Source organism: Rattus norvegicus, chromosome 8, assembly GCF_036323735.1.
Source record: "Rattus norvegicus strain BN/NHsdMcwi chromosome 8, GRCr8, whole genome shotgun sequence".
Lineage (NCBI taxonomy): Eukaryota > Metazoa > Chordata > Mammalia > Rodentia > Muridae > Rattus > Rattus norvegicus.
In genome coordinates this window covers 51,350,772-51,370,887 of record NC_086026.1, presented here as the reverse complement: position 1 = coordinate 51,370,887, position 20,116 = coordinate 51,350,772, and the positions used below count along the sequence as shown (strand labels likewise).

Here is a 20,116-nt window from a genome sequence, read left to right as displayed (position 1 = left end):
CTCCAGTTCTGTTTCATTGTCTGGTCCTTGGGGCCACTGTTGTTCTTCTGGGAGCATGGCTGTGTCTCCCCCCCCCCCCCCCCCGCTCCTGTCTCCTCTCAGCTTCCTAGGCTTGTTTCCCAATCTTAGGCCTCTGAGCTGTCATCAAACCCTACTTTGTGCGCAAAGTCACATTCCCCCAGACCTGCAAGGTTCTTTCCTCTTAGAAGTTATACCTTCTATGCTGATGAGTTTTGGTTAACTTGACACAAAGAAGAGTTGTTTGGAGAGAGGGGACCTCCACTGAGAATTTGTTTCCATTAGACTGGCCTATGGTCAAGTCTCGTGGGGGGGGCATTTTCTTGATGAATAAGTTGATACGGAAGGGCCCAGCTGACTGTGAGAGGTACTGGTGCTACTCCTAGGCAGGGGGTCCTGGGTTGTATAAGAAAGCAAACTGAACAAGCCATGGGGAGCAAGCCAGATAGCAGCTTCTTTCCAGGGTTCCTGCCTCTGCGCCTGCTTGAGTTTCTACCCTTGACTCTCCTCAGTGATGAGCTACGGTTGGGAAGTGTAAGCCAAATAATTTTTACCATGGCAACAGAGAGCACTCGGATACACCCAACCACTCTTCAGTGACCCCACCTCTTCTATGTTGTAACCTCTGACACCTGGGACTGGACAGGTTCTCACAGTGGCCTATCGGTGTCACCGCTCACTCACCCTCCACCTGGGACTAGCTGTGGGAGTGGCCACCTCTCACATAGACTCTGCCACCCAGGAAAGGATCCTGGACCCTGACTGCAGCACACCTAGCATATGGCTGACAGCGTCTGCAGTATTCACGCGCTGGCTTGCACCACCTTACTCTGGTCCTCACCAAGTCTTGAGGTGGCAGCTGCCGCCATCTTGTTTCAAGTCGCTGTCCTATGAAGAAGTAAAATAAGGCATGGTCCCTGCTTCCCATACCTGCTTTAAGCAGCACAATTGGTTCCTGGGGGTCATGCAGTCATCTGTCATAATAGTGAGGGGGAGGAAGGGAAAGAGGAGGAGGAGGGGGAGGGAAGGGGGGAGGGGAGAGGGGGAGGGGAGAGGGAGGAGCTTATCTTAGATATAGAGATTTTAATGGTTTTCCTGGAAAGGTGTGACCTATGGCTGCTCAGAGGATGCATGGAATAATGGCAGTCCCATCTGAGTTCAGCTAATCTGACAGGCAGGATATCTGTGTCCTGGCCGCCAGTAGTCACCTTCTGACTGTGACCGAGTGGCCGGCCAGTGAGCAGGAGTGGCCAAGTTGGCCAAGTCAATGGGAAGGAATTAAAAAAAAAAAAAACAAACACCAGAAAAGTTTGCCAGCCTCATGACCTGGTTTAACAAGCTTCCTTTGTGGTCTTGCCTGGCCTGTCTCTGCAGTCCTTTCTATGTGGACAAGAGGGACAGGGGACAACCTCTGGTATTGGTCCGCAGGCACGGCCCACATTTTTTTCACTTAAAGATATGTCCTAATGTGTGGAAGGCAGGGGCCTTCCAGCTGCGCTCTCCCTGCCCTGCCCCCATCCTAACCGGGCCGGTTTGCTTGCATCCAGCGTCTTCTAGTCCTCATGAGATGTAGAGGAAGAAGATGAAACCCTGTTAGTGCCACGTCCCCTGATACAGGGGAACTCGCACGTGGTTTGGGGACCTGTCAGGTGGCTCTGGCCAGACACTGCCCTGAGATTGCCTGTTCTGTCTTACAGTACATCTTTGTGGATGCTTATGCCCGATACCTCTGGATCACGTTTGACTTCGGCAGCACGATCCATGGCTTCTCCATCCCATTCCGGGCGGCTGATCTCCTCCTTCATAGCAAGGCCTCCAACCTCCTCTTGGGCTTTGACAGCTCTCACCCCAACAAGCAGGTAAGAACCTTCTGGAGCACAGATGGAAGTGTGTGCATGTGCATGTATATAAGTGTGTGTGTGTGCATGGGTGAGTATGTAAGTGTGTGTGCATGTATGTGTTGTGTGTGTGCATGTGTGAGTATGTAAGTGTGTGTGCATGTATGTGTGTTGTGTGTGTGTGCATGTGCGAGTATGTAAGTGTGTGTGTGCATGTATGTGTGTTGTGTGTGTGTGCATGTATATAAGTGTGTGTGTGCATGTATGTGTGTTGTGTGTGTGTGCATGTGCATGTATATAAGTGTGTGTGTGTGCATGTGCGAGTATGTAAGTGTGTGTGTGTGCATGTATGTGTGTTGTGTGTGTGTATGTGCGTGCTTGTGCACTCGCATGTGTGTGTGCACTCGTGTGTACGTGTGTGTGTATGTGTGTGTGTGTGTGCGCGTGCGAGTATGTAAGTGTGTGTGTGCATGTATGTGTTGTGTGTGTGCATGTGCGAGTATGTAAGTGTGTGTGTGCATGTATGTGTGTTGTGTGTGTGCATGTGCGAGTATGTAAGTGTGTGTGTGCATGTATGTGTGTTGTGTGTGTGTGCATGTATATAAGTGTGTGTGTGCATGTATGTGTGTTGTGTGTGTGCATGTGCATGCTTGTGCACTCGCATGTGTGTGTGCACTCGTGTGTACGTGTGTGTGTGTGTGTGTGTGTGTGTGTGTGTGTGTGTGTTTCTTTTGAAATCCCCTGTTCTGCTTGGGTGGATTACGTGTCCTTTTCATGACCTCACCTCCTCCCACCTCTTCGCTTGGGCTTAGCCTTGGTAGCTACTATTTCACTTGCCACAGCTAAGGAAAAGTATACTCCACTTGGCACTCTCTCTCCATGTCCCTGCCAGCACCCAGGGCCCAACACTTGGCAGGTCCTGTGACTGCAACACCAGGCAGGCCTTCCCTGGTGTATATGCATCTTTGCAAGTGTGTGGGGTAAGTCGAGGCCCTGAAATTTGATTAGAGAGAGTCACATGAGAAGTCTGAGGCCTGGGCTCTTCTGTGGCTTCTGGGCATATTCCTGTTTGACTTCTCTGTTCTGTGCTGCTTTGATTGAACCCTCAGGCCTCTCACTCATCTTCGTCTCTGCCCCACCTTAAGCACACTGCACTTGCATTTGAACTGGTTATAAACATTAATCGTGTATTAAACGCTAATAGCCTTCCCTTTGTGTTTGAGAGTGCCCATGAGCTCTAAAGTGAATGCTGTGTATTTCCCATTTTGAATCAAGTTTGAAGGAAGCTATCAGGGGAGGGAGAGCCTGTAGAGGATTCCTGTCTCAAGGCTCAAATGTGTCGTGGTGCGAGTTCTGGTAGGGCATAAACCTGTGAGCTCTGCAGGTCCTGTATAAGTTCTGGCTGGGGAGGCTTGAATGCTTTTGCTCAAAAGAGCCTTGAAACTGTTCTTTTGCTCTGTGGTTGTTTAGCCAAAACACAGATCTGTTTACCATTGGAAGCCTCAGGGAGTAACTTAAGCTTAGGGGCAGGGTCAGTTTACCAGCAGAGGTGGACTTGTTAGGTTTGGTCTCGGGCTTAATCTTTTCTGCCAGGGACCATGGAAGCCTCTGGTGTCTACAGGTTGTGGGGATTTGATAAAGATGAGCCGGTTACTTACTCACTGGCCAAGTTCATACGTTCGGTTGATCCTGGTGCACGGGGCTCAGCCAGTGCCCTCTGCAGTCAACTGAAGTGACCAAGGCATATTATGTAATGCTAGGTATCAGACCCAGGGCTTCTTACAGGGCACACAAGTATCCTGCCATCAGGCCATTCCCGAAGTCTACAGATTGTATTTTGATTCTTTTTTTTTTTAGTCTATGTTTCTTTTTTAGAGCATCTTACCACCTTAATTTAACCTTTTTGTGTGCTTCCTTGATGGATATGGGTTACATTTACGTGGTACAATATCACCACTGCCCAGCTCCAGACTGCTGTCTTGTAGAACCGAAACACTGTCTGTGTTAAATCCATACTCCCTGCATCTCCCTCCCCCAGCCCCTGCTGACCGCCATTGTGTTTTCAGTCTCTGATCTTGGCCCCCCTGCATCCCTCATAGAAGAGAAGCCACACGGTTTGTCTTTTTGTGTCTGGATGACTTCCCTTAGCACAGTGTTTTCAATGTCCTGGACTCCAGTGTGTGTCAGGACTGCCTTCCTTTTGCAAGGAGGACCATGCGTTGTTGAGTGGACGTCCTGCAAATCACTCCATCTGTCCCTCAGTGGATACTTGCCTTGTTTCCCCAATTTTTTTTGAAGCGCTAGGGAAGGAACCCTGGGCCTTGCACACGCTAGGCAAGTCCCCTGTTCAGACACCTCCTCACTTAAGCAGTGAGACAACCCACAAGTGGCAGGCAAGTTGTCCTCAGTTTTCCCACAGCTGCTCTAGAAAACAGATCCGTCTGTCCTTCCTTCTGCTCCTGTTTATTGTGCTGTGCCTGAGTGCTGGTCCTCACGGTGCCCCGTGGAGGGCTGGGGTTCAGTTGGTGCCAGGGGTTGATATCATACGGCGGGACACGCATCTTTTCCCATGTGGTGACCGCTTCTTGTCATTTTGGTCTCTGCAGCTATGGAAGTCGGATGATTTTGGCCAGACCTGGATCATGATTCAGGAACATGTGAAGTCCTTTTCTTGGTAAGTTTTTGCCACGTAGCAAAAAACAAAAAGGAAAAATAAAACAAAGAAAGCCTCCTGTCTCTTAGCTCCTTCAGCTTGGATTAGTTCATTTGACATGACTGGGACCAAAATATCTGATGGGAACAGGAGGGTTGTTTAGCTCCTGGTGTCAGAGGCTGTTGGTTTGTGATGCTGGGGGAGGATGGTGGGTCAGCTTATGGCTGCAGGAGAGGCTGCATGAGGCTGTTCACATCCAAGTAGACCAGGAGACAGGGGAGGAAGGAACTAGGGACAGGATATGACCTTCAACGTCCTGATCCTAGCCACCTTCTTCTGCCAGCCGGGCCCTCCCTCCTATAGGTTTGACAGCTTCTGTCTGGGGACAGTGCTCAGAATAAGCAGACTTAAACTGTGCACGAGGACAGTGGATGGGCTCTTTGCTTTCATGTGAAATGTGGGACAGTTGGACCGAGCAATATCCAGTTCTGACCTGAGGAGAAGAACATGGAACAAACTCGCTAGTTGGGGGTGAGGAAGGGGAGGCTTTTCAGTTGGTTAGAAAGCCTGGGGTAACCTTGAGGCTCTTGCATGTCTTAGAGCTCCTAAATACTCCCACATTCAGGGCATTCTATCACAAGTGGGATTTTCCGTGGTATAAAAGTTCTGACTCTGGATACAGTTGTGGAGGAGAATGTAATTTATTGAGTCAGAAAAGGCATTTGGCGTACACGCCACACATTTTGGTGGGAGTATGCAAGTGCCAGGCAGCTCTGGCTGTCCAGATCCAGGCTGTGGGTGACAAGCGGGAAGCAGGAATAGCATGCTGTAGATAGTTGTAGAGAACGGGGACTAGCCGGCTGGAAGCAGGTGTGTATTATTGTGGTACTTGGATGGGGAATAATGAATTTTATGTTTGGACAGTGTGTTGTTTCATGTTTGTGAAGAGAAGTGGTGTAAGAATCTTCAGTATGGAGGGACAGCCATATGACTCAGGAGGTAAAGGTATTTGCCACCAGCCTATTTACCTGAGTTTAGTTCCCAGAAGCCACAGGTGGAGGTATAACTCCTATAAGTTGTTCTCTGAGCTCCGTGCAATGCTTTCACTGTGGTCTGCACACTTATACACACACACACACACACACACACTGATGCACACACACAAACTCATGCACACACACAGTCATACACACACTCATGCACATGCACACACACATATACACACACAGATGCACACACACAAACTCATGCACACACACAGTCATACACACACACTCATGCACACACATACTCATGCATACACACACAGATACACACAAACTCATGCACACACACAGTCATACACACACTCATGCACATGCACACACACATATACACACAGATGCACACACACAGTCATACACACACACACTCATACACACACATACCATGCATACACACACACAGATGCACATACACAAACTCATGCACACACACACTCATGCGCGCGCGCGCGCACACACACACACACAGATGTATAAAGCAAAATTAAGAATCTGCAGTGTTTGAGGAAGGAATTTGTACTGAATTCTTTTTTTTTTTTAATTAACTTGAGTATTTCTTATATACATTTCGAGTGTTATTCCCTTTCCTGGTTTCCGGGCAAACATCCCCCTAGTCCCTCCCCCTCCCCTTCTTTATGGGTGTTCTCCTCCCCATCCTCCCCCCCCTTGTCGCCCTCCCCCCAACAATCTAGTTCACTGGGAGTTCAGTCTTAGCAGGACCCAGGGCTTCCCCTTCCACTGGTGCTCTTACTAGGATATTCATTGCTACCTATGAGGTCAGAGTCCAGGGTCAGTCCATGTATAGTCTTTAGGTAGTGGCTTAGTCCCTGGAAGCTCTGGTTGCTTGGCATTGTTGTACATATGGGGTCTCGAGCCCCTTCAAGCTCTTCCAGTTCTTTCTCTGATTCCTTCAACGGGGGTCTATTCTCAGTTCAGTGGTTTGCTGCTGGCATTCGCCTCTGTATTTGCTGTATTCTGGCTGTGTTTCTCAGGAGCGATCTACATCCGGCTCCTGTCGGCCTGCACTTCTTTGCTTCATCCATCTTGTCTAATTGGATGGCTGTATATGTATGGGCCACATGTGGGGCAGGCTCTGAATGGGTGTTCCTTCTGTGTCTGTTTTAATCTTTGCCTCTCTATTCCCTGCCAAGGGTATTCTTGTTCCCCTTTTAAAGAAGGAGTGAAGCATTCACATTTTGATCATCTGTCTTGAGTTTCATTTGTTCTAGGCATCTAGGGTAATTCAAGCATTTGGGCTAATAGCCACTTATCAATGAGTGCATACCATGTGTGTTTTTCTGTGATTGGGTTACCTCACTCAGGATGATATTTTCCAGTTCCAACCATTTGCCTACAAATTTCATAAAGTCATTGTTTTTGATAGCTGAGTAATATTCCATTGTGTAGATGTAGCACATTTTCTGTATCCATTCCTCTGTTGAAGGGCATCTGGGTTCTTTCCAGTTTCTGGCTATTATAAATAAGGCTGCGATGAACATAGTGGAGCACGTGTCTTTTTTATATGTTGGGGCATCTTTTGGGTATATGCCCAAGAGATGTATAGCTGGATCCTCAGGCAGTTCAATGTCCAATTTTCTGAGGAACCTCCAGACTGATTTCCAGAATGGTTTTACCAGTCTGCAATCCCACCAACAATGGAGGAGTGTTCCTCTTTCTCTGCATCCTCGCCAGCATCTGCTGTCACCTGAGTTTTTGATCTTAGCCATTCTCACTGGTGTGAGGTGAAATCTCAGGGTTGTTTTGATTTGCATTTCCCTTATGACTAAAGATGTTGAACATTTCTTTAGGTGGTTCTCAGCCATTCGGCATTCCTCAGCTGTGAATTCTTTGTTTAGCTCTGAACCCCATTTTTTAATAGGGTTATTTGTCTCCCTGCGGTCTAACTTCTTGAGTTCTTTGTATATTTTGGATATAAGGCCTCTATCTGTTGTAGGATTGGTAAAGATCTTTTCCTAATCTGTTGGTTGCCGTTTTGTCCTAACCACAGTGTCCTTTGCCTTACAGAAGCTTTGCAGTTTTATGAGATCCCATTTGTCGATTCTTGATCTTAGAGCGTAAGCCATTGGTGTTTTGTACTGAATTCTGAACGCACTAGGTAACCACCGAAGGTTTTGAAGAGAGTGAGGCAGGCAGACTGTCCGTCAAGAATTCCTGTGTCTAAGTACTGCCACTTGTCACCTTGTACTGTGACCACAGTGGAACCCAAGATCTTGACCACAGGTATTTGCACATGTGCAGAGATTGGGGACAGATTCTTGGGACTGGGTTATAGGGCGAGTGGGTGTGTCTTATCTGGTTGTTCTGTTCCCATGAATAACAGAGAGAAAGGACAAACTGATGTCTCTGGGATTGACTCTTGATCATCCTGTTTGCCGGGGTCCTTGTTGCTTTGTCCAGGGTGTCTAGGATCAGTTTAAAGATGTTGTGGTTGGGGTTGGTGGAGCATACCTTTGATCCCAACACTCTGGCTGCAAAGGAAGGCAGATCTTGGTGTGTTTGAGGCCATCCTGTCTGGTCACGTAGCCAGTTCTAGGGCATCCAGGGCTACATAGTAAGACCTTGTTTCACGAAAGAAAGAGGAAAACAAAACAAGAGAGAAAGGAATGGAAGACATTGCAATCATTGACTCTGCATTTGTTTTCAGCTCCACATGTTCTCCATCCGGATACATGGTGGATTCAGTGACCCATGTATGTATGTGTGGTATGTGTTCGAGTATGGGTGGATAGACATGTCTGTCTCAGTGTATGTACATGTAAAAGGCTTGAAGTTGTCATCCATGTCTCCTGACATTACTCTACACCCTATCTCTTGAGAGAGGGTCTCTGTGTATCCAGAGCTCACCGTTCTGGCTAGTTTAGACAGCAAAGCAATCTTGCCCCAGGGAACCTTCTCTGCCTCCAAAATGCTAGGGTTACATGTGGACCTCCACACTTGCCCATTTGAAGGATCTGAACACCTGTCCTTAAGCTCTCCTGGCAAGTGCTGTAGTCACTGAGCCACCTCCCCAGCCCTTAAATGACCAACCTTCTTTGCATACTCAGAACCGTCTGCTCAACTACGGCTTTACCTGAAGCTACTGTTGTAGCTCACAAGACTCAGCTGTCTCTGGAGTCACTCTTGTCTCCCGGTACCCCATCCTCAGAACACAGGCAGAACAATCTTTTTGAACCGGGTTGGACCATACCTATCTATTTTTAACCTTTGTGTAGGTATGGCATGTAATGTTTATATGTCTGTGTGCACATATGTGTGCAGGTATGTATACATGTGAGGTGAATGCGGACTGTCTCCTTCAATCACTTTCCCCTGTATTTTTAAGGCAGGATCTCCCAATGAACCCGGAGCTCGGTAATTTGACTTGATTGGCTGACCTCGCCCTCTTCCCCTTAATACTGGTGTTAAGGACAGGAGCCTCCGCACCCGTGTTTTACATGGGCACTGAACTCAGGTCCTCAACCTTGTATAGCAAGCACCTTACCTGCTGCACCGTCTCTCCAGCCCTGCTTTGAGCCTTTGCATGTATCTATCACCACATCCCTTAGATGAAGTGTGTATGCACCACAGGGCACAGGGCCTTTGCACCTGCTCTTTCCTCTGGCTAGAATGTTCTTTCCCAGTCTGTCCTTCCTGTCTTCCCTTTGAACTGATCAGTCCCTGAGACTTGGCCATCAGATCATACCTATTTATTTACGTTTTATTAGAGCATATGTTCCATGTTGCTATGGGAGAGGTGTAGTTAGTCAAGTGATACCCACGGCAAGGCAGATTATGTGTCCGGTCATGCATGGGACCTGTGGCCAGAGCAGCTGCGATCTACCATTTAGCAAAAATCCCAAACACCGGCTCCGATTATAAAGCCCAATCCTCTGCGTATTGGCGCTCTAGACTTCTTTTCTCCTCCGTGCCTTCTACTTTTACTTCCTCCTACTTTCCTTTCCGGTCTCCACCCCCATGTGAGGTTTTACACTTTTAAATGGAAGTGAGAACATACTACGCTTTTTCGTGTGCCGGCCTGTTTGAATTAACTACCATCTCCTAGGTCTCTCCGTATTGTCCCGGGGGAGCTTTATTTAAAGGTGGACTAATATTCCACTGTGTCCATATGCCGCAGTCTCTTCGTGCGTTTCTCCGCCAATGAACGCGTAGGTATCTCGGCTCTCGTGTGCCGTGCTGCAGTAGCCATGGGAGTGCAGACCTCAGAGGCCGTGGGTTCATGTCTGTTGGTGCTTGTATCCAGACCAAGCAGTCGTATGGTAGTGCTACTTTTAATTTCTTCAGGATCCTCCCCAGGCTTGGTTCACGCTGTGCCCCACGCACAGATTCCGCCTTCCTCTGCATTCTCCCTACACCTCTGTCTACTGTCTTTTAAGTGATGGCCGTTTTTCTGTAGGGAGCATTCCAAAGATGCTGCTTAGAATTACAAGCATGGCTCTGTTAGTTCGGCTTCATCCTGTCCTTTCTGCGTGTGACCCCTTATTACCTCCTAGTGTACAGTCGTCCGGCACCTTAACCGTTTGCTCTCAGTAGGGTGACAGCATCACAGGGATGAGATTTTGTTAGTCTTGCACACTGCTGGGTCCCCAGGGGAATTGCGACTTGGGTAGACACTGCCGAATTTTCTACGGATGTCGTCAAATTTACTTTCATCTCAGTAGACTAGAACAGTGCCTTTATCTACAGCTAAGGGCACAGTGTCTCGTTTAGCTTTAATTTGCATTTTTTTCTCACTATGAATGGGCCTGAATGTCTTTGTCTGCTTAAGAACACCTGTCCCCTCTTCCCATAATGTAGGCCTCATGTAACACTGGATAGCTTTGAACTCTTTATGTATTTGGCAAGGATCATGAACTCCTATTCAAACATAAACTCCTAATAAAGTTTAAAAGAATGTTCTTTTTTTAGCAAGTTTCATGACAGCTATGATGGCTACACAGGGAAATCCCATCTAAATAAATAAATAAATAAATAAATAAATAAATAAATAAGAACAAAGTAAAATGTCCTTCTTTTGGGGGCATGTCTGCTAGTGCCTCTTGCCCCTTTTCTGATTGTTAATCTTCTTGTTGATTTCTGGGAACTCTTTATATAGTTGAGATTAGGCCCTTTAGGATTCATGCGAGACAGGTTGTACGCGTGCTTCCGTCTCTCAGTTATTATTCGTCTTCTGAGATAATAGTTTTAGCCTACGTTAGTGATAGTGGGACGAGAGGATGTAGATTCTGCTGGTGTTTATTTTGGCTGATTGAACTGCATGCTTTCGAGTTGATATTATTTCCTTAGTAACTAAGGATGGTGATGAAAGAGGAGAGCTAAGCGTCTTCCAAGTCACACGGATGTTGCTTTCATAGCAGGCAGCTCTCCTGATGCTATGGATATGTTCCTTGGGCAGAGGCTGTGGGTATTTTAGGAAAATTATAACCATACTTTCATGTAAGAGCAACCTCCATCCAGGAGCACCATACCCTCCTCTTGCCTTTGGGAGAAATTGATTGGAAACAATTTTAGTTTTATATATATGAATGGTTTACCTGCCATACATACATCCCAAGTGTGCCTGGTGCATCCAGAGTCAGAAGAGAGCATTGGATCCCTGGGGGTAGATGTTGTGAGCCACCACATGCTGAGAGCTGGACCCTGATCCTCTGTGAGAGCAGCCGGCGCTCTTAACCACTGAGCCAACTCTCCAGCCCCCAGATTCATCTTTCATCATTTTAATTAACACCATATTGAGAGGGCAAGCCAGCAGGATAACTAAGTGCAGGGTTATTTAGCTTAGAACTTTGTTCTACAACTTCTGCAGGCACACAGGTGTGTTAAAGGGATTGGCCCAGTTTATTTCAGATCTTTGGATGTCTAATATTGGGATTTAAGGTGGCTGGAGGGACTTCTTCCTAAATTTCCCCCAATGTCAGAAACAGTGCAAGCCAATCTTTTGGAGAATTAACACAGGTTTGATCCACCATGTTTAGAAACCTGGGAACAACAGGCAAGGAGGCAGGGACCAGGGTGGAGAAAGCTAGTAAATGCATGTGCAGTGTTAAGAGACTGTAAGACAGGGTGGGGAGAGACCTGTAGCAGGGGAGCCCATTCAAGGATGCCCTATGCAGCTTCCTTGTGGGGCTGGGGGCGAGGCAAGTGGGGCCCAGTGGGTGACCATGCTTAGAAATAACCAGTGGGTGAAGTTTCTTTATGGAAAACAGGACGAAAAGTCTCTAAGAATCTGGAAGTCAAGGAGATACCAGAATATAGGAGTTTGTAGGTGGAGCCAACCCCAGAATTAGGAGGTCCAAATATGGATGGAAGGAGAGAATTGGGATTAGAGGTACGAGGCCTTCTGTCTCTAGACCTTGGCTTCCTCTTTTGGCTAGAGCAAGGGATAATAGAAATGAGTTCATCTCAAAATATGTCAAGAAGGGCTTCTTCCTCTCCGCCTTTTAAAAATACCCAGCAGTCTCCTCTTCATTTGCATATCCTCCAGGCGAGAGGAAGTACTTTAATCAGTACTTCTAATTGTGGAGAAGAGAACATGTCACCAGCCGCCCCCACGCGAGCATCTGATCGGGAAGAATGGATTTCTCCCACGCCCGGACCAGGCTGCTGGCTTCCCTATCACTCTTCAGAGTCCAGATTGTAGGGCCGACATCAAGTCTTCTGCTAGTGTGAAATGAGGCTCTCCCCTTTCTATTTCTTTGTCGTCTTCCTGTGTGTGTGTGTTCGCATGTGTGTTGACACGTGTGTTGACATATGTTGACATGTGTGTCAACATATGTGTTCACACGTAGGTATTCACGTGTGTGCTGACATGTGTGTTTGCATGTGTATGAGTGTGTTCACACATGTGTGTTCATGTTTGTGTGTGTGTGTGTGTTTAGGCCAGAGGTTGATGTTGTACATCTTCCTCTACCTTATGTTTTTGAGATAGGGTCTTTCATTGAACTTAGAACTCACTGGCTAGACTCCATGCCCACCTCTCTGGTGCTGGGATTATGACGCCACACACTGCCTTTCATGCAGAGCTTCAGTTTCTCATGCTTATACAACAGCCGCTTTAATGGCTGTACCATGTCCCCAGTTCTATTTCTTCCTTTTAAAAAGAATCTGTTTTCTTTGACAAACACAGCCTTGACAGTCCATCTCAGGAGGAATTGGAAATGATCCTCACCTCCATTATGCTAACTGCCACAGGGCATTGTGAAACCGCGTACAGGCAGCTGCAGAAATGACACCCTCGGCTCAATGCCCAAGTCATCTCCACATGGTGACTGTGGAGTTCTTTCCTTGACTTCCCAGTTAATTTTCCATTTGCTGGTTCACCAGCCTTGGCAGGTTTTGTGAATGTCAGGAAGCCTGGGCACATGAGTGGTCTTCCCAGTTTCTGGTTGATGCTTTACTTGAGGGCACTAGCTTAGAGCCTCTCCACTGTCCTTTGACCTTATGGTTACAGTTGGGGTTGGGAGGTGTAATGGTGGTCCAGGCATCTAAAGTGACCATCTCTTCAGCTAGGGATCCTGTTATCTCAGTCTCCCCAGGACATGTGACATGCCCAAGAAGCTTGCACAAAAACGTGTGACCCAATGGACAAGAGGCCCCACCATAGTGCAATGGGACTGACACCAGAATTCACCCAGCCTCAGTGCTGTCATCCCCTAAGCTCAGTTAAAAACTCCCCTATGAAAGCTTTGAGAGTGAATCTTCAGAGTGAGTGTGTGGCTAACATTGGGAGGAGGAAGAGGAGCACTGGGAAGGATTCTTGGAGGACGATGATTTGAACTTGATCTCAGAGGAGAGGAGGATTTAGGTGGGAGGACTGGAGTTTGTACAAAGGGCGGCTAACATTGGGAGGAGAAAGAGGAGCACTGGGAAGGATTCTTGGAGGACGATGATTTGAACTTGATCTCAGAGGAGAGGATTTAGGTGGAGGACTGGAGTTTGTACAAAGGGCGCCCTCTACACAGAAGAAGCATGGGGTTGGGGGAGGGGGACAAGGGTGCCTACCCTCTCTGAAGGACCTTGCATGACGGCTAAGCAGGTGCCTCACGGGAGACGTCATGTACTGGCAGGATGACTCCAGATGGCATGGATTAGTGGTGTCTGCAATGAACAGGCAAGGAAACACTGGATGGACAGGTCGCCGGGCTCTGAGGGTTCTACTGTGCCCTGTCTGCTGCTGTACCATTGAGTCTGTAGCACCTGGCAAAAATGTCTATCACCCCAAGGTTCTGAGCTTGGCACCAGGAACTTGCCTCTTGCTTCCAGGAACCCAGTGCTTATTTATTCAGAACCTCTCCGCCTTTTGCTTTATTCATTCTTTTGCAGTAGGGCTGGGGATTACTGTGCCCTAATTCCCAGGATGATTTGGAAACAGCCACAGCAGAGCAAAACGCTAAGTGGCAGATGCCCAACTTCTGCCTCTCACCTAAGGAGCAACCCCAAGGCACATGCTTGAGGCAGAGTGCTATTTGTAACTGGCACCGTTTCGATCCTGCATGGCTGTCCACACAGCGAAATGTCCGTGCTTCTAGTGACTGAGCAGGAAAATGGTAACAGTTGCTTCTTCCTTCCAGGGGGATCGACCCCTATGACCAGCCGAACACTATCTACATCGAGCGGCATGAACCCTTTGGGTTCTCCACAGTGTTCCGCAGCACAGACTTCTTCCAGTCCCGGGAAAACCAGGAAGTGATCCTGGAGGAAGTGAGAGACTTTCAGCTTCGGGACAAGTACCTGTTTGCTACAAAGGTGGTGGTAAGTGGAGGTGGTAAGTTGGAGCAGTACGCTGCTCCAGCAGTACTCTGCTGGGTCTGGCATCCACCTGGGCGAATTTGCATGACATCAGCTGGGTGGTGCACACAAGGTAGCTTGGCTGGAGGATCCGTGCTGTCAGTGAGCATGCCTGGAGGGCAGGAGGGTGGAAGGTCCGAGTGGAGAAATCTAGAGCCAGCAATCAAATATCAGAGAACCTAGAAATCTGCTTGTCTTCCTGTAGCCAAGCATCTCCGACAAAGACAGATTTCATTTTTGGTGTACGAGGTTGAATGTGTGTGTGTGTGTGTGTGTGTGTGTGTGTGTGTGTGTGTGTGTGTGTGTGTGTGTGTAGGTATTTGTGTGTTGTGGAGGACAAAGTTTGACCTCAGGTGTTTTTTGTTTGTTTGTTTGTTCTTTACTTTTGTTTTTGTCCCCCCACCTACCCCTCCTGTAGTTAGTTAAAGGCCTGTCAGGGAACCTTTCATCCTGGCTTCCCCAGAACTACTGTGTCTGGTTACTCACCCTACGGTGAGTACTGGGGATTGAACTCAGGAGCTCACGCTTGCTCAGCAAATGTGTTTCGCCAGCTGAGCCATCTCCTCAGTGACTGAAAACAAACTTCTTTTTTCTCTCAGGAAAAAAGAATATGGACAGGCACCACAGTGTTTGGAAGCTATGGTTCTTTAAATTCCACTACCTGGTTTCCTTTTAATTCAGACTCATCTCTTTGAGATTTTTGGACACTTTTCATTTACATGGCTCATAGGATATGTTGTCATTCGAGAGTGGAAGCTAATTCTCAAAGAAAAGGAGTAATTAGGCCTCCAGCTGTCAGCAAGTCGCTTAATGCTCAGCCTTGAGGAGGCTTGATGTGCAAGAGGCAGGTGCTGGGATGGACGCTTCAGTCCAGAGCAGATTACTTAGCAGGACTCTGTGACCCTGTTCAAAGGGACTGAGCGTGCTCTGGCAAGGGCACCTTGGATCCTTGCTCCTGGGAGCTGTGACTTTTCTTACTGACCATGGAAGGCCTCTGGTACCCAGGAGGGTGTCAGTGCTTTCTGTCACTGTTAACTGAGGGGCTGAAGTGGGCGAGTGTCTGCCTCCAGATTCTTATTCATTTAGCTTTGGCTTTGGTAGCAATAGACAGAAGTAGATCAGCCTCCTTGATAGAATAATCCTCGGGTGTTTGCAAGCAGGGAATGCAGGGAAGAGGGCTGGCGGAAGAGTGCAGGTGACCAGAAGCTATAGACAGTCCCCAGTATGTACCTTGGCAAAATCATGTTTTCTTAGTTTATTAAGAGTTCCATTACATTCGCTTCCTTATGTAGGGTGTGTGTCGCTGTGTGGGTACATGTTCCTTGGGGGCATGTGTGTGGAGGCCAGAGGACTCCTTCAACCATTTTCATCCTGGGGATCAAATTCCAGATACCAGGCTTGGCCCAAAGCACCTCTACTTCTGAGTTACCTCGCTGACCTCCTGCAAAATGTTTTACTTTTAAAAGCCATTTAAAATTCTTTATGTCTGTGTGTCTGTGTGTGGGTATACATATAAGTGCAGTGCCTGGGGAGGCCGGAGCTGTTGGCTCCCCTAGAGCTAGAGTTCTGGGTAGTGCTGAGGTGCTGCCTGACATGGGTGCTGGGAATCGAACCTCTGCTTTCTGCAAGCACTGTACACTCTTAATCTCAGGGGTATCTTTCCAGCCCCCACAAATAATTTTTAAACACTGAATTGTGGCCATTTTTTTCTGCTTATATTGACTCCTAAGTCATCCCTTTATTGCTTTGCCTGGGTTTCTCATATACACGTGTGTGTGTGTGTGTGTGTGTCTATGTATGTATGTATAGGTGTATACATGTATAGGTGTATACATACATACATACATACATACACACATAAGTATGTATGTATAGGTGTATACATGTATAGGTGTATACATACATACATACATACATACACACATAAGTATGTATGTATAGGTGTATACATGTTTAAGTGTATACATACATACATAGATACACACATAAGTATGTATATATATATAGGTGTATACATACATACATACATAGATATACACATAAGTATGTATATATATAGGTGTATACATACATACATAGATATACACATAAGTATGTATGTATATGTGTATACATACATACATAGATATACACATAAGTATGTATGTATAGGTGTATACATACACACACACACACACACACACACACACACACACACACACGCGCGCGCGCTTTCAGAATAGCTCGAGAACCTACCCTGCACCAGTTACCTTGGAAATGAGTAGGGTAATCGAAAACAGGCAGAAGCAGAAACCAGGCCTCAGCACTGATGCTTTGTGACCCAAATCGGATAACCCTGAGTTCTTTTTCAGCCTGCAATCTTATCTCTGGCTCCCCAGAGGCTCCGGGCTTTTTCTCTTTGAAGTTGTTGGCCTGGAATTAATGTGCGCCTTTAATTTTTCAGTTCTCACACACACTGGTGATACCCTGGCTTGTTCTTGAGTTTGTCTGAGAGGGGCCAGAGCGGATGGCTGTTGTCCCTTCTCTCAGCCTGCTTCCTAGATCTCATGTCCCACGGTTTAAGTTACAGTAGCGGGGAGCTGTCTGTTCCACTGTGGTCTAGCAGGAGGCACAGAGGAGGGCCTGTGGAGTTTCTGTTTACTCCTGGGTCATCCCTGTTTTGATGGTCACTGATGTTAGACCCCGTAGCAGGTATGAAGCAGAGTTGAACATATGCTGTCTTGGAACCATACAACTAAAAGACCAAAATAACAACAATAAAAAAACCCCAGACCAGTACATCTTTAAATTTTGTGTATAGTCCTGCTCTGTTGATCACATTGAGATGTAGAGGAGATAGTGAATCATACCCCTGGGACATACCAACAAAGGGCTAAATGGGAGTGAAGGTATGGGGACCCCCATCCTACCCATAGGCTGAGGACCCACCTTGGACATAATATTTTAACACAGCAATGGGAAAGTAACTCCTATAGGATGCATGAATGCAGGCCCATATGGTAAAGATAGAACCCAGGGCTTCCTCCAGGTCAGGCAGGTCATTTACCTGAGTTATGGCCTCCCTTTTCAACAATCTTTCTCTGAGACAAAGTCTCTCTATACACAGTCCAGGCTCACTGAGAACTTATAATCCTCCTACCTCACTCTCCAGGTGTTGGGTGATAGGTGTGTCTTGCCATGTCTGATGAGCCATTATTTAATGTTCTTTGTTCTTTAACCATATTTGTGCTACCTGATTTCGACTTGCTGATTCTAATACCCATACTCTCCCATAGATACTTTACACAGATACCTCTTCTTTCTTGTCTTTTGATTTTCTTTGTGTGTTCAGCGGAGTGTGAGGAGGAGGGGGGAGACAAAGATTGAAGCCAAGGCTTCATGTACGTTAGGCAAACACCGTCCTACTGAGCCACATCTCACTATGTAGGCCCAGCCTAGGTTTAGCCCGCCTGCCTTGGCCTGTGTAGTGGTGGCTTGCAGGTGTGTACCACTTCTGCTCATCCTCTGTCCAGACTGATTTCTGTTACTGTGATAAAACCTTCTACCCGAAAGCATCTTAGGAGACAGAAAAGTTTATTTGGCTTACACTTCTAAGAAACAACCAGTTCATCACTGAGGGAAGTCAGGGCTGGAACTTGAAGTGAGGAACACTACTTGTGGGCTCACTTCTCACAGGCTCAGGCTTAGCTAGCTTTCTTATAGAGCCCAGGGAATGGCAACGCCCACAGTGGGCTGACCCCTCCTATATTAATTAACAATAAAGACAATTCCCTATAGATAGGCACATAGGCTAGTGTAATTGAGACAATCCCTCAAGCACTCAACGAAGGCTTTCAGAGGACTCTAGGCTATGTCAGGTTGACAGTTATGGTTCACCAGTACATTTTGTTGAAAATTACACAGTTACTGTGTCTCTTGATACTTACCCCTGAGTCTATAGTGTTGTTCTGTGATGTGTTCTTTATTACATATATACAGAAAGAATTGTCTGTGGTTTTATTTACCAGGCAGCCGGCGTCCATTAGATTTCCTTGGGTACTTTGAAGCAGCCAGTCTCTGCCCTTCCTAATGGACTCTGGTGTGGGGTAAAATATCCTGTTCTCTGCCTGGCAAGTTACAGAGACGCCCTCACCCCCTATTTCTGCCTTCTGCAGAGCCCTCCAGATTAGCTAGAGGTGAGACAGACCCTGTTTTGTTCTTCCTGGGGCGTACTCATAGCTCTTATGAGTTTGGCCTTAAAGGTTCTTAGAAATCTTTCAGAGCTTTCCAAACAGTGCCTCTCAGGGCTATTTTCTTTCTGGGTTTTTCTTTCTAAGCTTTGGTTAGTCCCAGCTGTGGATGCTGCCTCTGGCAATCTCGACGTTAAAGTGCCAGTTGTCAGTTGTTGTCCTCTGGGCTCACCCTGACTGGCTATCGGACACTGGACTCCTGTGTGCACACACGTGTTGCGCGCGTGCACGTGTGAGTGTGTGTAGGGTCAGGTGTTAGGAAGATGAGCCCAGAGCCTACTTTCGTATAAGGTAGATGAAGTACTGAAATTTTCTGACTGGATTTTGGGGAGGGGCAGCCTGTTCTGTCCAGTAGCCACTCAGCTATTGTAGCTGTGAGGCTGTGGGCTTCCAAGGCTACCTTGGAGTCTGAGAGAGAGAGGGATTAGGAGTCAGGCAAGGGAAAGGGCAGGGAAGTTCACCACGATCACCGAGATCCAGACGCTGGCTCTTCAATAAACCACTGCTTGGAGATTTGCCAAACCTTTATGGTAGTCCTCAGAAACCAGAAGAATGTTGATTTTTGAGAGTGTTTATGTTTTTCTTGCTTTTAGGGATGGAGTTTTAGAGCTCTTTACCTTGTCATTCTGGAAATGTTTTTAATTAATAGCAACTCTGTAAACTTTATTGTGGTCCTTTCTCAATCTGTTAAGGAGAACAGTTTATACTGACGCGAGCTCTTTACTGCCCTCATTTTCTTCAGTGTTCCTTACATAAGCCAGCCCCACTAGCTGTCTATACTTCTATTACTTAATCCGTTTTCCTTAGGATAGTTTCTTCTTTCTTAAAATTATATATTTTTATTAATTTCTCCGTAATTTCATACATATATGCAGTGTATTTTGATAATATTCTTCCCCTGCTCCTCCCCTTAACTTTTTTCTGGATCCCCCCACCACACACACACACACACACACACACACACACACACACACACACTCACTCACACAGACACACACACACACTCACTCACACAGACACACTCACACACACACACACACACACTCACACACACACACACACACCACCTGCACATTTCCTATAACTTCATCTCCTTTGTTTGTCTGTTTCATTTTAATTTATGACTCACTGAGTCCAATTCGCACTGCCATGGGTGCTGGACCATCCACTGGAACAGGGCTGCCCCACCAGGGACCACACTCTAGGAGAAAGCCAACTCTGTCTCCCAGAAGCCATCCGCCCCAACAGCTCTACTGCAGGTAGAGGCTCATGCGCGCCTCTCCCCCATGCTGGAACGTCCACTGGTTCATGCAGGTAGTCATAGCTACGCCAGTTCCTGAGTTCTTTGGTCCTACCCTGTCCAGAAGGCATTGTCTTGCCCAGGTCTTGCTTGACTACTGGCTCTTAGAATATTTCTGCCCCTCTTCTGCAACGTTTCCTGAACCTCAGGGAGGATGGATGTGGTACAGACATCCGTTTGTGGCTGATGCTCCTCTGATGCTTATCCTCTGCACTTTGGCTGGTTGTGAG

At 47.1% G+C, this 20,116-nt stretch overlaps 1 protein-coding gene across 2 annotated transcripts in view; it reads left to right on the top strand.

The window, feature by feature from the left end:
• Sorl1 (sortilin related receptor 1) overlaps positions 1–20,116 on the top strand; it is a 162,746-nt gene that overhangs the window by 30,571 nt on the left and 112,059 nt on the right. For both annotated transcript variants that reach the window (NM_053519.1, XM_039081046.2), the window contains 3 exon segments: positions 1,716–1,877; positions 4,463–4,530; positions 14,141–14,321. In NM_053519.1, coding sequence (NP_445971.1) covers positions 1,716–1,877; positions 4,463–4,530; positions 14,141–14,321 — 411 coding nt within the window.